Source organism: Penicillium macrosclerotiorum, assembly GCF_028827735.1.
Source record: "Penicillium macrosclerotiorum strain IBT 26536 chromosome Unknown utg000006l_segment0_segment0, whole genome shotgun sequence".
NCBI lineage: Eukaryota > Fungi > Ascomycota > Eurotiomycetes > Eurotiales > Aspergillaceae > Penicillium > Penicillium macrosclerotiorum.
This window is the reverse complement of record NW_026643085.1, coordinates 45,624-61,220: the sequence shown is the minus strand read 5'-3', so window position 1 is coordinate 61,220 and position 15,597 is coordinate 45,624. Positions and strand designations below refer to the sequence as shown.

Sequence of the window (15,597 nt, the reverse complement as noted above, 5' to 3'; positions counted from 1 at the left end):
TATTCTGTAGAGAAACCAAAAAAGATTCGTAGGAATTCATTCTCATTTTTTAATAATCGTTCAAACACCGATATCAAGAGCTGATTTAAAAGGTAAATTTGATGGGGTTCCACTAACTGGGACCGAATTTGACTCTGGGTCGACGACTCCTTCGCTCAAAATTCCAACCTAGATAACCCGGAAGAAAAATTCACGGGCTAGGCTCCCTGACTCGAGTCCGAGCATGAGAAAACGAAGAGTGTGACGATGGCAAATTTGAGATTTATCGTAACAAAATCTTCCCACAATCACAGATTACTTCCACAGAATGGCTATTTGAAAAAAAAATACTGACATTGTTCCTCATAGTCTCAAGCCTAGTAGATATAAAGAATGTTCGTCCGCCATGATTCCATCTTTTTTCTGCGACCAATCTGTTTACTTCACCCGCTATACCTAAGAGTTCTCACCTGAACTGCATAATATCAGAAGTCAGTTGGTCTTATCTCCATTAGCAGCTCCGGATAGAGAATATAGATCGGATCTAGCTGTTCGACCTGCCCAGCCGCTGGTTGACTGAGGGAATACCCCATAAACTCCTGAACTGATCGATCATACTTCCTCACTGTCTCTCTTGGGACGGCCAGGAACTGATTTTCTTCTTGTCTCAGATAGCCCCGACAAGCAAAAGAAGAATAGACCAGGCGTTTTTGGTCAGCGGTCGTATTGTTACCGCCTCCATGATATGTTGAGGCACACATGATGAAAGCGTCTCCTTTTTCCATCTCAGCGACTATGCAATCTTTCACATCTGGATGAGACTCTCGGTCCGTGGCCCTGATAAGACATTTAAGTCAGATTTACTCGGCGTTTCTCTTTACCTGTCGGTGTAGAAGCGTACCATAGATGACTGCCGGGAATGAACTGGGTACCGCCATTCTCTTTGGTGACCTTACAGCCAGCAACCATCATTCCAATTCCAGTTTCTCGATTCTCATCTCGCTCATCATTCCACTCGTCGATCTCGGGAAGAATGGCATGGTTGACAAAAGAATCGCGGTGCAACGGCTGCGCCTTCGCACCAGGACCAACTTGGATGGCTGTACATGACATGACATATGGCTTGGAAACTGACTCTTTTCGTTTGTCTCCCCACCAGAACCAGCTTCGAGTTGTGAGAAAATGTGCGCAGACCGCTTGAAATAATGGGTTCATCAATTGAGTTCTTGTGTACGTTGGGCTTCGGGCAATCAATGAAGGAGCACGGCGGGTTTCCACTCAAACCGTAATGTTAGCAGCTGCAGAGTAGGCGGATGCTATAGGGGTTCGTACTTGGGAAGAATTCCCCGTCCCATGGTTGATCTTGTTCGAGTCTCGTTTTGACCTCTTCGTTGGCCTTATCAATATCTTCTTCTCGAATTAACCCCTTAACAATGATGCCGCCATCGCGCTTCAAAATGGATATAATCTCCTTGAAATCGATATCATTTGAAACACACTGCACTCCTTGCTTCGATTCCTTTGAGTATCCTTCCATATCTCAGAATATACTCAGCTGGCTTCAATTATCATTCTGCTAGATCCTTTCATCCTGGAAACATGAGATTCCGGGCAACGATTTAGATTTGCTGTCTATGTTATGTACAAAAGCCTTTCTTACTTGATCATAATAACTGTGCTGAATTCACTCATCAGGCCATTTTAGATACATGATTATCTAAATTCAGGCTATTATTAGCAATGTCACACATTGGTAGTGCGTCATCTCACTGTGCTTCCTTTGTCATATGTGTGTCATGTTTCTGACCGAATACACTCCAAATTATATTTCACAGCTGTTTCTCCATAATCATGGGAAAGTTTCACTTGGATATTAGCAGCCAGAAGTCGATGGAACGCAGAACTAGGGTGATAATCGTCCCACCAGATGCATCTCTCCCCCGAACAACGATTATCCATGAACCCGTAGCTACGAGGCCGGTCCAGGATCATGGTCATAAATGACCATACATCATAGACTTCCAGGAAAGCCTATTGGCATAATGTACGTTAGATGCGACAAAATGAAATCGAAAAAAAAAATCGTTGCCATACATCGGAATGACTCTTCCGCCAATCCACAGCCATAGCTTCTATTTCGTGATTCAGAGCATCAACAAATTTTTGATTAATTTTTCTCTGCCACGGTCTCAGTGACAACATATATGGTGTACGGCTGATTGGTGGCACGTTGATGACTAGTATGTTGCGTGCCCCGCACGTGTACAAGTCATGGAGCAGGATGAAATAACTCCTGACGACAAAGGGCACAATCTTATATGGACTAGGGTCTAGGTAGCTGACCTGCGCGCTGTGAGAAAGAGTGCATCTTAGTTACGTATGATTTGGTTTCAAATAGCCGAAGAGGGACTCACTCATTGATACCAATCCAGATTGCAAACAAAGATGCCTCGCTAGTCCATATTGGATTTGATTGTGCAGTTGAATTGAAACAATAATGATCTGTAAATTTGTGGGAAATTTGATATACGAGATCCCCAGCGACGTTACCAACGACTGAGTTGTTTACAGTGGCACCGTACACAGCGAGGTTATAATTCAGCACCGATGTCTTGTTGTACATCGCTGTCAAGTAACCTACCCAATTAGCGCCATTTGATGTGGTCCCGTGTCCTGTTTGCATTGATAGACTGCATGTCAGTGGAGCTTTGACTACCTTGAATTGGGTGAGTTGATTCTACCGAGCCGAGGGTTTCCCATTGGATTGCCAATAGAAGGCTGAACACCCGATATATTGAAGCTCGTAGACGTATAAGAGTCACCACTAAAGAGTATATACCATAATAACGGAGATTAGATATAATTTTTATGAGTATTATCAGCCATTAGTCCGAGACGTACAATGTGAAAAAGGAGCAAACATCTTGCTCGGGGTTTTCAACCAAGCAAGCGATTCCAGATGTCAAAAGATTTTGAACCCGCATATTTGGACTTTCGATATATCTGAAGAATACGTAGACTACGTGAATTTTGTAGTTCGTAGCAGTATCTTAGTAGAATTTATATTCCGCAGCATTCCCACCCGACCATATTGGTTTACACTGAGAAGTTCCTCATCTATCCAATGGATCCATGGTCGGCTTGTATGTATCAACAACTATTGCTGCAGATTCAGAGGGAGACGAGGATAATCCGAGGTGAATGGCTGCAAAGGGGCCAGAAAATGGCCCGGGGAACCCTTAGATTCCTTACTGAATATACCTTGGAATACATGAATACCCTTGACTAATTGAGTGAAATTCATGGAAAGATTGTGGACTGGAATAATTTGAATTAAACGTTGATTTATACGGCTCCTTGTATTGTAGGAGAACGGATGAAGGTATGGAAAGTTTATCTAGACACTGCCAGATCTTTCCGTTCTCACTACACATTCCGCCTTTGCTTGGAAGTCACAGAAAATCTGTATTGCCTGTAGATTTAGGCTCAATATAAGCTCCTGAGCTTCGTATCGATATGCCATCTCTTACCTGGCCCAACTTCAATTGCGCTCTTCCATGATCAGCGAGATTGAAATCAATTCGATACTTCAACTCATCATGAAGATATGAAGGATACTGCATTATTTCTGGTGTGACACCAGATTCTGTAAAGAGCGACATACCGCTCACTTCAAATTGGGGTCTCTGGATTGCCTGCAACATTTTAATATCATCTGGTACCAATGTGAGCGCCGTGACACCAGCTAGTTGCAAGATTTCATCTAATCCTATAGTGGCACAAGCTTTGACTTTCGTCGGTAAAGACTCTTGTTTGTACCATCTCTGTGCTTTGAGGCACAAATCTAGAAGTGAATCACTATCTTGATAGCTGTGCACAAGAAAGTTTTAGTTCTATAATCAAATGAACTTGTGTTATATCTCACCTTTGGTCTAAAACTGCCTTGAGCTCATGCACAAATGGAGATATGGACACGCAGCCTGCTTCACCGGCTAGGACAGCTTGTTCCATGGTGAACACTGTTGTAGCTAATGTTTTAATTCCGTTGAACTGTAATTCATGACAGGCCTGTAGCCCTTCCCATGTTGCTGGGACTTTTATCACTAAGTGGGACGTATCGAATGCTGGATCCATGATATTGAATAAAGTATGGAGACCTATTTTTGGCGATTGCTGGTTAGTGAACATCGGACAACACATTTTCGATATACTCACGATTTCCCGCTTCGATCATCTTCTCCTTCCAATAGGCATAACTTGGGTTTACCATGAGATGGATGTCGCCTCGGACGAAGTTACGCATTTCTAATGCCATGTGAACTGCCTTGGATGGCCATCAGCTTCCGATAATATTAGTATTGGTACAGTCTTACCCCAAATTCTACTGCAAGTTCATTCTCAGTCAATGAGGGAAACTGCCTGTGGAAATTTGCCGCAAGTTCAATAGCTTTGTGAAGAAGGTATTTCCTCTCGCTCTTCTTGAGCTCGGTATAGTACTCATACTAGTTGTATTAGACGTCGAAATCAAGTATATTCATTTCATAGGGAACGCACTTGATTTGAAGTACAGTCAATGCAGCCTTCGATTTCTCGTGCCACTTCATCTATTATTCATGTGATTAACAACATGGTATATGACAACCATACCTTCCACGTCAAACGTATCCAAATCAACCTGTGACTTCGAGCAGAGGTGCTCTAGCAAATTAATTTGAGAATTATGCATAGCGGGCTTCAGAAAAATAATTCGCGTGAATGTATAGCCAGTCAAGAATATACTTTAACTTTATAGCCGTTGGATGTCTTAGATAGATAATAGACTGCACAGCTCATCAGAAAGTTGTAAGCTCGGTGAATAGATAATCCAACTTAAGCTGGAGGTCAAATAGTAACTGTTAGAATGATGCCAGGGATCGAGCAAGGTTAAATTATACCCGTCTTGAACTATCGCGAGTCTCCAGTGTCGGTAACATTGCTGCCTACCAAGAAACACGGACCTCAATGCCTGCAGTTTGTGTGATACATTCTTCCGATCTCGATACAGTGTTTGAGGTGACCATCAATCTTCCCAGAAAGTTGTACAAATGAATCATTTATCCATCGGAGCGCCGATTGAGTCCCTGAGATGCTATAAACATTGAAGAGGATTTGACCAGAAGTTTTCAGCTTCGTTCAAGCTCCGGTCGTCGAACTCTCTATCCCATCGATTAATCATTCTGTCGTATTAAATACTGTCATTTTTTCAGAGAAACGTACATGTTCTGTTTGCTATACCAAAGCCGGTAATGAACATTCACCTTTTGCCTCTCCTCACTTTGAGCTGACATTGTAATTCTTAGCGAGAATGACTGAAAATCAGGAACTAGACATTGGTCTAGCCCAGCTTCTGGAGCAGAAAATGAAGCTATTTGCTGATCGTGTTTGTATTGAACACGGTAGTTACAAATTGACTTTCTGGGAACTTCATTGCAAGGCTTTGATGATAGTGAGATTACTATACAGACTCCAAATACGCAAAGAAGAGCCCATTGCTATTCTAGCACGACGTGGGGTGGACCATATTCTATCCCAGGTTGCGGTGGTGTATGCAGGTGGCTCGTGTGTTCCGCTTGATGTTGACCTTGATGATAGGCATATCAGAAAGCTGGTATCAAACCTAGGAGTATCTGTCATCTTGGTGGACTTGGAGAATCAGAAGCGACTTTCTGATATTCATCACATTTTGGTTGACCATGTATCTGTCCCAGCCGATGTCGATTTTCACCAAACTGTCACCTTCATGTCTGGGTCAAGCGGATGTTCTCACATCCTTCACACCTCGGGGTCAACTGGACTGTCAAAGGCTGTCCAGGTATTGGCGAAGGGCCTTATAAATCTGGTTCTCGACGATTTCGTTTCTATTCACAATGGCTGTCGCGTTGCTCATGTCTGCAATGTTGGATTTGATGTCTCACTGTGGGAGATATGGTCTTCACTTTTGCAAGGTGGCACAATTGTGACTTTTGAGCGCCATGAAATGTTGGATCCTTTTGTTTTTGAACAGAAACTGAAATGCAGTCAAATTGACGTCATATGGCAGACGACTTCTCTCCTGGCGACTATCGCCCATGTCTGTCCTTATGCGTACTCATATGTCGACACCTTGCTGACTGGTGGGGAGGCCATCAATATACGCACCATAAGAAGTATTGTCGCACATGGTCAGCCTCGACGACTTTTCAATATCTACGGACCGACCGAATTGACTGCGTTCACAACGTATCACCAAATCACTCCTGCGGACATTGAAAAGGGGCATATACCCATCGGCCGACCTCTAAAAAACTTCCACATTCAAATTGTCGATGAGAACCTCCAGCCAGTTCCTAATGGAAATGTTGGAGAACTCTTGGTCGGTGGTGTTGGCGTGACTGGCGGGTACATTAATCAGCCTGAGAAGACTGCGAGAGCATTTGTCTACTTACCCCATTTGACACCCCCTTGCGAGACAAGTAATAATAAATACTATCGAACCGGTGACCTGGTTCAAAGAAACAACGCAGGGATCCTTGAGTTTGTCGGCCGCCAGGACCACCAAGTCAAGATTCGTGGCCAACGCGTCGACCTGGAATCCATTGAATGGCATCTTTTGGAGACCGGGCTGGTATCTTGTGCTGTAGCACAACGTGTTACACTGGAAGATGAAGGAAGCGGCTCATTCTTACTCGCATGCGTGACACCTGTATCACTGAACATCTCTGCGGCTTGTATCAGACAGGCCTATATTAAACTCGCTCCTCATCTAATGATTCCTCGACTTCAGTTACTAGAGGTTCTTCCCCTGACTTGCAGTGGGAAGGTTGATCGCAAAAAGCTGGTTGGAGATTATATGCAGCATTTACGGTCCCTGAAACTCAATTTACATTCTGGCCAAGAAAGTGCAAAAGAGGGAGTGTCAACTGGATTGGGTCGTCTATGGCAAGAGCTTCTTGGGATTCCAGTTGAAACCCTTCAAAGCAACGATGACTTCTTTCTTCTTGGTGGCACGTCATTGCAGGCGGCACTTTTAGCCTCAAAAATTCAGAAGAATTTTGGGATTGTGATCCATGCAGCTTCTCTATTTGAGTATTCAACTTTGCAAGGGATGCGTACACTTCTATGCATGGCCCAGAACAAAGGATTTACACCTGATAGAATATTGGAGATGAATAAATGGTTGCAGGATTGTCAACTTGGGAAAGACCTCGAGCCACTGGAGCACTCATTACCCGATTGGACAATTGAAGCAGAAGGGAAAGTTTTTCTGACGGGCGCAACAGGTTTTGTTGGTGCCTTTTTGCTCGCACATATCTTGACTTTACCCCACGTCAAGGAAGTCGCATGTCTTGTGCGAGCGCATGATCCTGCACACGCATTGGTTCGCATCCGAAAGGCCCTTCGACGATATGGATTGATTGTTGAGCCCAAAAACGAAACTAAGATACTGGCACTCCCAGGCGACCTAGCTAAAGAACACATAGGTATTGGGCGTGACTCATTCCGTCATTTTGCGCAATGGGCCAGCGTTATCTTTCATTGCGGCGCTCATATCAACTTTGTGCAACCGTATTTGAGCCACCGAACAACTAACATTGTAGGGACATTAAACATGATTCAGTTTGCGGTTAGTGGGCGTTCTAAAGCAATCCATTATACATCTAGCATCAGCGCATACGGTCCCACGGGAGTGATAACCGGGTCAACTAATATTTCCGAAAATGAGAGGCCTATATCCCACGTTGAGGCGCTTTTTTATGATACGGGATATGCTCAAAGCAAGTTTGTAGCAGAGAACATTATCTGGCATGCAATAGACAAAGGTATTCCCATCGCAATTCATCGCCTCGGACTAGTTCTAGGTCCGAGCACAACCGGTGCAATGAATACAGACGACTTCCTCAGCAGCGTGATAAAGAGTAGCATTCAAACTGGACGCTATCCAATTCTCCCTCGACACCGGGGAGACTTTGTGCCAATAGACTTTGTGATCTCTTGCATTGTCCATATTGCATCAAATCCGGTGAATCTAGGACAGGCGTATAATATACTGCATCCAGACTCTACTTCCAGCATCTACCTCCCAGCAATATTTGACATGATCAACAACAGGAATAAGGAATGCTTCCTGCGAGGGGTATCATACCAAGACTGGGTCAATTCACTCTCTCAGATGCCAGATCATTACCTAGGGTCGCTGATGCCTATGCTCATGGACAAGGTCTATGGCAATAATTCTCGATGGGAATTGCAGCGGGATATGCCCAAGTTTTCCAGGTTAAATACTCGGCGTGCTTTAGCCAACGATCCAGACCTACTGCACTGCGAATCTCCATCTACACTGATTGCAAGATACATCCCCCATTGGCTGAAATCGATTCGGACTGGCTAGTCTTTATTGACTTGACTTTTTGCAACTGTTTCTGCGACCAGTATGCATTCTCTTTTATTTCTATCCCCTTTATCAGCATGCCCTATGGAATTTACTCCCTTAAGCCTTCATCGACCGAAGGCACTATTTTGTAAATATGGCAATGATTGCTGCACACCACAGAAAAATTGCAATTACCCTTCTTTGCAACCAAACACGCTCTCTTAGTGGAGATTTACCCGACGGCGAACCCGCGAAAGATGGTTACGTCTAGCCCAATCCGAATTTCATCCCTAGCATAGGATGAAGAAACTCCTCCAACTTTCTCCCATTTAAGGTACTGACTTGGTAGATGGTGGGATATGGATCATATTGAAACCAATATTCACAAGGTTTGCAATAAGAGCAATAGTTAATTTTACATCGTGGAGGCCGTTGGGAAGTTAATAATGATCGATCGGGCAAAGGGACCGTACCCCCCGCAAATAATTAAATTTGGAAAGTAATTGTTCAGTCTGATGATTATCATTTGTAATCTGCTCACCACCATTTTCTTATGCTCATCCAGTCAAAGGCATTTCATATTTCCGGAGGCTCTTTCTTGGACGTTTTGATTTGCATAGTTCGTATATTGGCCATGTGCAGTCTAAGCAAAGCACCAAATTTTCCTGGTGATTGAAAAGAAAATAAGAATAAAGATGAAAAATTAAGAAGGAGCTATAAACGCTCTAGATTTCTCAATGGGGGATTAGCTGTTGTTTCTGTTTTGCCCTATAATTCTCATTCCTTTTCAGCACACTGTGTAACTTCATAGACTTGGTTTTTAGTACTAGATCATCGTAAGCCAATCATTTTGCATTCTGGGAAAATCCTGGAAGCCGTCAAGCTTGGTGACAAGGAAATTTTGCCTAGGGCTTCTGTGAGGGGTCTAATTTCGCATTGATTCAATATGTAACCAGAATAGTTTGGTACAGAATTTGGTTTATCGATTGGGAGTTTCCTTGCTCTGCTCTCCGCCAGCGTAGATGCGTGGCAGGTCCATATGGTTTTTCCTTGTCAGTTTCCTGGTAGCTTTCTTTTGTATAATTGCTCCTAATATTGGTCTCTGCGTGGTACTATGATAAATCTTGTCCGAAATTCAGATGGGAATCTCCTTAAATACTAATGCACTTGTTCCCTCCGCTTTTTCCCCTTATATACTCACACAGACTCTACGAAGCAAGAAGCCACGCCTCAAAGAAAAGACATGCAAGACGACATGACACATAACGATGTTGTTCAAAAACGGACTTCTTGGTCTCGCTGGAGGTCATCTAGAGCTTTTGTTGTTCTGGTCATATCGGTAGCCATGTTTACCGGTAAATCACCCTGAGGCATGACGCTTGAAACTTTCTAACAGGACTATGTAGATAATTTTCTCTTCAGTTTTATCATACCCATCCTTCCTGTCATTCTTGAAGATCGTATGAAGGCCAGTCCGTCCCAGACGCAGGCCTTGACTTCACTCATCCTCTCCATGAACGCGCTCACCTCGGTCATCATTGGACCCGTTACAGGTCATTTGTCAGACAGAACGAGTTTCAAGAATCACTTAATGGTTTTCGCCTGGATTTTCAACATCATTGGAACGGCTATTACGGCTTGGTCTACTTCTTGTACGTATACTGCAAATGGTCTCTTTTTGGAACTCGACATTGCTGAGAGGTACATATTGTAGTGCTCGGACTGTTTTGCGGCCGATTCACACAGACTATTAGTGGATCATTGATCTGGATTGTTGGTATGGCTATTATTGGCGATACTGTTGAAGCAAATCATCTCGCAGAGGTATTAGGATTTATTGCCTTGTTCGTGACTGGGGGTCTGCTCTGTGGACCAGCTGTATCTGGATCGTTATACAAATTTGCATCCTATGCTATGACTTGGGCCAGTGCGTTTGGGGTATTGCTTTTCGGTCTGATCCTACAAATTCTCATGGTCCAACCGCCAAGGGCTTGCCTCCCTGGATTAAGGGATTTTTCAAACTCTGAAGCTGAAATTCTAACTCCTAACCTAGAGCGGTCAAACATCACAGATCCACTTCTTTCCGCTCGACCTTCAGGACCATCAGAGCCTTATCATTCTATTTTGAATGCTCAAGGACCAAGGTCCTCGAATAATGAACATTCTCAAATCAATGAGTGGTCGACAAAAAAAATATGGTGGATTTTGCTGCGCAAACGGCGAATCATTATTGCGTTGGTTGCTGACTCAATATTTGCTATTGTAACAGCAAGCTTCGAAACGACGATTCCAATCCATGTCATGACCATCTTCAACTGGAAGACCCTACAGGCGGGCCTTTTGTTTCTTCTTGTGCAAGCCCCGACCTTAATCTTAGTAGTACCCGCAGGATTGCTGAAAGACAAAGTCGGTATGCGATACCCAGTATCAATGGGATACTTGTTTCTTGCCCCTTCTCTTTGGCTTCTAGGAACACCCGGAACTGCCGGAACTGAATGGGCAAATCGTGGAAATGAAGGTCGTACCATCTTTATTCTCGCACTCTTGGCGATCGGGGTTTGGAGAACGTTACCTCTCGGTTTTGGCGCTATTGAGGTGCTGCGTAAGTACATTCTGGAACTATAATCATCACATTGACTCAGATGTGAATTCTGAAGCTTGACTGTATCTCTAGGTGGCGTGGACGAGATTAAAAACAAACATCCTGGGATACTTGGACCTCATGGGGGGTTTTCTCGTGCCTTCACCCTGTCAAATGTAAGTTGGAAATTGGCGATGTTTATTGGACCATTGATTTCGGGGGGTTTAATTCACACAGTTGGGTATTACTATTTGAATGTATGCCTTGGTATGACAATCAGTTCCATGTTGTGTTCCGAGATTGCCGATGCGGAAGTTGACTCAGTTCTATACATAATAGCGACTTTATGTGCGGCTATGGGTATTGTTACCTTGATATTTTTGAAATAGGCCATACGCCCAGTGCCTCTGTCGTGTGAAACGATTTGTGCTCTTATATGCCTCTTATGTTTCTTCTTTTTCTAAAATTAACTGAAATAAATGGAACTCCGCCGATGTCTCATCAACTTCAAGTCCTATAAAGACAATGTAAACCTCCATAAATATTTTGAAAACTCATTTCTATTCGTCAAGGTTTCTCTTTGCGCTTGATATATCTCTATATTGGATATGAAGGGACCCCAAGTCATTGCCCTTGCAGGAGGAACTGGCAATCTAGGAAGGTATCTTTGTGAAGAGCTCTCCAAGGATGATCGATACGCTGTAGCACTTCTGACTCGTCAGGTATAACTGGAGCTAACCTTGGCCTACAAAAAGAGCATCAATTAATGCTTCATCTCTTAGACATGCACAGCATACAATCATCCTAAGATAACCGTTCATATAAGCGACTATTCTGAGACTTCGGTCTTCTCGATCCTCAAATCCACTGAAGCTACAGCTTTCATTTCCACTATACGTTGCCCTGATGATATATTTCTCGATATGCACAGGGGCTTTCTCAATGCGAGTAAAAGCGCACCTGCCTGCAAACGGTTCATTCCTTCCGAATGGGCTGGGAACATTGAGGACTATCCTGATTGCCCTGGCGCCTATGCCAGAACCAGAGGACCCCTTCGGAAGATACTGCAGGAAACGACAGATATTGAGTGGACTTTATTTAACCTTGGCTGGTTTATGGAATATTTTTTACCTGAGCAGAAGTCGTACATGAGAGCTATCAAGGGGGAATTTCCTATTGACGTGAAGAATTGGCGGTATTGTGTCCGAGGCACCGGGGAGGAGCCTCAAGCATGGACTTGTGGGCGAGATGTGGCGAAGGCCGTTGCAGAGCTCTTGGATGCGGATGAATGGGTGGGTTTACTCTGCCTCCTTCTTTACCCTCTTTTTGTCCAGACAACATCTAATATGTGATGGTAAAATAAGGAACCGGTCACTTACGTTGCTGGGTCCTGGGGCACCTTCAACGGAGCAGCGAGATTGTTGGAACGCTTCTACGGTTAGAAATTGCCCCTAGGGCTCCCTGTATCATAAAAATCTAATGAGGCACAGATCGCCCTCTCCAAAGAGAGTATCGATCGCTGATTGATATTGACCGATCGTTCCAGAAATATAAAGATCATATGAACAGCGAGGAATTGGCTCTGATTGAAATTGAGCAGTGGACGGTGAGTGGAGCTACAGCTTGTCCAGAGGAGAAAGCTCGGAGACATTATAAGAAATATTTTTCGAAGCTACATTTCCTCTCCTTAGAAGAGATGCTGAAAAAGTCGGAAGTTGAAGATTGTGTTTGATTTCATTCGATCTGTGTCTTATTAGCTTGATACAACCTCTCCCGTCTGGGAGTAGTAAGCATACTAGCTGATAGGTTTTATGCGGTTATCGTTAACTATAAGAAATGTTTGCAGTTACGACATCCACACCAGTCAATCTCCGAGGTCTATCTAGTTAGAGATCACGTATTGATACTGTTTGAAAATCGGGTAGGTTATCAATCAGATCCCAAATTTAGTAACATATCTCGCTAGTATCTCGCCCAGCCCACCACATGCATAATTTTTAACACACCATTCTTCAACATCCGTATGAATTTGGAGTGAATCAATCTAAATAGGACATTGTTCAATATGATGCCCTATATTACCCCCAGAACATGTAAAATATGCTCATAAATAGGCTCAATTTTATCATTAGGCTGCGGAGCATGCTCGCATTGATCATATCGAATAGCTTGAACACTTACCCAAAACGTTGAAATTGGAGATAGAGATTCAATATCATTTCTAGTATCAATCTACGAAATTCCAAGGAATAGCAGCGATATTTTGAGATCTTGGCTACTTAATTACTTTTTCTTTCCAAATCTATCTATTTTTTAGATTAGAGGAGAATAGAAATATTAACTTTCGGGATAGGAATAGGATTCCAAGGTTTACAGAGGAATAGTAGTTTTTGTATCAATATTAATAGCTACTTAGCTGCTAAGCTGGCTGAAACCTATCTAATATCAAGCTTTTTTTTATTAGAAGTATATACGTATAGGGGGGCTCAAAAGTTTTTCCCGACCCTACTTATAATTGCTGTAATAACTACCTACCCTAAAGTTTCTTCTTCTGTTAGGATACTACTTGCAGGGTAGCGGCCTATTAGTCATGTAAGGGAAAATAAATATAATACTACATCGTTGTTAAATTAGACAAGAATAGTAGAGGTAGATTATTCTTTTAACTGAATCTTGAAGAGATTCAGTTAAAAGAAAGGAAGATCCTCTTTCTATAACCTAAATATCGTTATTCTGCTACTTCCCGGAGGAATGACGGTAAAAGGATCCGATTCCAACTTGTTCTCCTTCATAAGAAAATATCGTTATATGCATAATTCGTACCCGAAACAAGCCGGTCGGTCGGAATAATTTAAATATTGTTAATCTATAACACCTATAATATGTGATCTCTGATTAGTGAATCTCTTCACAAATAAAGCTTCGTAGTTCCGATAGGAAGAAATATCACTCCTATACTTCTTCCAGTCTTAGGTAGTGTCTAGACTTCAGTATAACTGTTATAGAATCACGTCGGATTTACAGTAAACTATTACTGTAGATGATATAAAACTACCCGCTCTACTTTCTCCGCTTTCGTACGTCACTGAATTTTCATAGATAATCTACTTACAGGGTATAATGATTGACGATCAGGTAGGAGGTTAATGCCCTAGGTCTGATTATACAAGACCTATTTCTTGTCATGTTAAACTATCTTATAGTCCTTTACCTATATATCAAATATTAATACAGCTAGAGTACTGCAGTTAAAAAGCGGAGAGAAAACAAAGTATCAAAAGGCTTTTCTCTTTCTAATGATAGTATTTTTGATTTACGAAGGTTAGCTTCAAGGGGACAGGTATTGGTTGTATTTTACGTTATAGAAGGGAAAAAAACCGCATATAGCTCTTCACAGGTCCCCTATCTAGGTCGAAACTTCAACAAAAAGCACGAAATAACAATTTATGTAAAGCTTCCGGTTAATATTTTCATGAAAGATAAATACCGAACATATTCACTTAGATAATGACAGGCTCGCTCCTTTTTAAATATGGAAAGCCGGTCCACAACGTACAACAACATATTGATCGCTTTCTAAATGCAGTTGCCCCTTTCTTAATAATCCCCCAAATGCTTGCCCAGCAGAACTAGCTCGAGCCCAATTATGAAACGCTGTATCTCGTTCCTGACGGTCTGCCGTATCTTGCCAAATACTTGAGGTTATGAATCGGAGATACTATCCATAAAATACAAATACAACCAGATTGGGAGGTCTAGAGTAGCACCATAGTCTATTATAACTTGAGCATGGCCCGTATCCTCGTTGATGAGGTAATCGAATGGGAAGAGATCCTGGTGGGTAAGGGTGACGTGGAGGGCAGCGAGATCGCGGAGCTGTAGTAAGAGATTGCTCATAGAAGAACCTTGAATCCAGAAGGTTCGAGCACGAGTTCAGGAGGATCGTTGACGAGGTGTTTCTGTCATTAACCAGCTACAACAGGGCACAAACTTCATATACAGAGGATAATCTAAAGGAATGAAGATACTGATACACTATCTGATCAAATTACGGAGTCACCAGAGAGAAAATTCAGACCTTTCGATCCATATAGTACCGGGGATGCTATGATCGTTGTCAAACTTCATAGGCCGAAGCAGAAGTAAAATAGCAAGCTTCAAGTTAATTGAGAACTCCAGCCCACTAATCCAGTATCACATTAGCTGAAATACACCAATAGGGTATCTTATCAGAGACTGCTACCAGGCTTGCCACTAGCATTGTGTATAGTCAAATGGGTCGCAAATCCAGTTGTCTGTCCCTTTGCTGATACATGAAATTACAGGGCGAATCTCGGAGCTGCATAGTGTCAATAATAGTACCTTCCATATAAAATCAAGCTATACGTACCAATGATCATTATTGTCACAGTAAGTGATTGGTACGGTATAATTGCTAGCCTGACCGCTTGATCCCTTCGATGTTGCGCCTGTATTATCAGTCCAATCGTAGTGTACACTATAGGCACCGTTAACGCACTCTAAGTTCTAAGTTAGTAATGAGATTTTGTTAATAGTCATAGAAGGCATAGATACCCCAGTCTTTCGTTCCGCTTCTATAGTCAAGTCCAAGATAGTTGGCTCCCTTTTTCAAATATCCGGAGCATAC

At 42.7% G+C, this 15,597-nt stretch overlaps 5 protein-coding genes across 5 annotated transcripts; 2 read left to right on the top strand and 3 right to left on the bottom strand.

Moving 5' to 3' along the window:
- Positions 1–464: 464 nt before the first annotated feature.
- N7462_005319 (phytanoyl-CoA dioxygenase family protein) lies at positions 465–1,516 on the bottom strand (the record flags this gene model as incomplete). The annotated part of the gene is made up of 3 exons (XM_057077037.1): positions 465–816; positions 881–1,256; positions 1,312–1,516. The coding sequence occupies 3 exons, from the start codon at positions 1,514–1,516 to the stop codon at positions 465–467; spliced, it is 933 nt and encodes a 310-aa protein (XP_056932617.1).
- Positions 1,517–1,773: 257 nt separating this feature from the next.
- N7462_005318 (GDSL lipase/esterase) lies at positions 1,774–2,652 on the bottom strand (the record flags this gene model as incomplete). Its single annotated transcript, XM_057077036.1, has 3 exons — positions 2,394–2,652; positions 2,074–2,329; positions 1,774–2,010 (listed from the first exon to the last, which is right to left on the bottom strand). The coding sequence occupies exons 1-3, from the start codon at positions 2,600–2,602 to the stop codon at positions 1,774–1,776; spliced, it is 702 nt and encodes a 233-aa protein (XP_056932616.1). The 5' UTR covers positions 2,603–2,652.
- A 724-nt stretch (positions 2,653–3,376) lies between these two features.
- On the bottom strand, positions 3,377–4,294 carry N7462_005317 (uncharacterized protein; the record flags this gene model as incomplete). The annotated part of the gene is made up of 4 exons (XM_057077035.1): positions 3,377–3,442; positions 3,510–3,849; positions 3,905–4,136; positions 4,195–4,294. 4 exons carry the CDS (start codon positions 4,292–4,294, stop codon positions 3,377–3,379), a joined length of 738 nt encoding a protein of 245 aa, XP_056932615.1.
- Positions 4,295–5,323: 1,029 nt separating this feature from the next.
- Positions 5,324–8,386, top strand: N7462_005316 (non-ribosomal peptide synthetase; the record flags this gene model as incomplete). Its single annotated transcript, XM_057077034.1, has 1 exon — positions 5,324–8,386. The coding sequence occupies one exon, from the start codon at positions 5,324–5,326 to the stop codon at positions 8,384–8,386; it is 3,063 nt and encodes a 1,020-aa protein (XP_056932614.1).
- A 2,283-nt stretch (positions 8,387–10,669) lies between these two features.
- On the top strand, positions 10,670–10,993 carry N7462_005315 (MFS general substrate transporter; the record flags this gene model as incomplete). Its single annotated transcript, XM_057077033.1, has 2 exons — positions 10,670–10,778; positions 10,839–10,993. The coding sequence occupies 2 exons, from the start codon at positions 10,670–10,672 to the stop codon at positions 10,991–10,993; spliced, it is 264 nt and encodes an 87-aa protein (XP_056932613.1).
- Between the last annotated feature and the right edge of the window lie 4,604 nt (positions 10,994–15,597).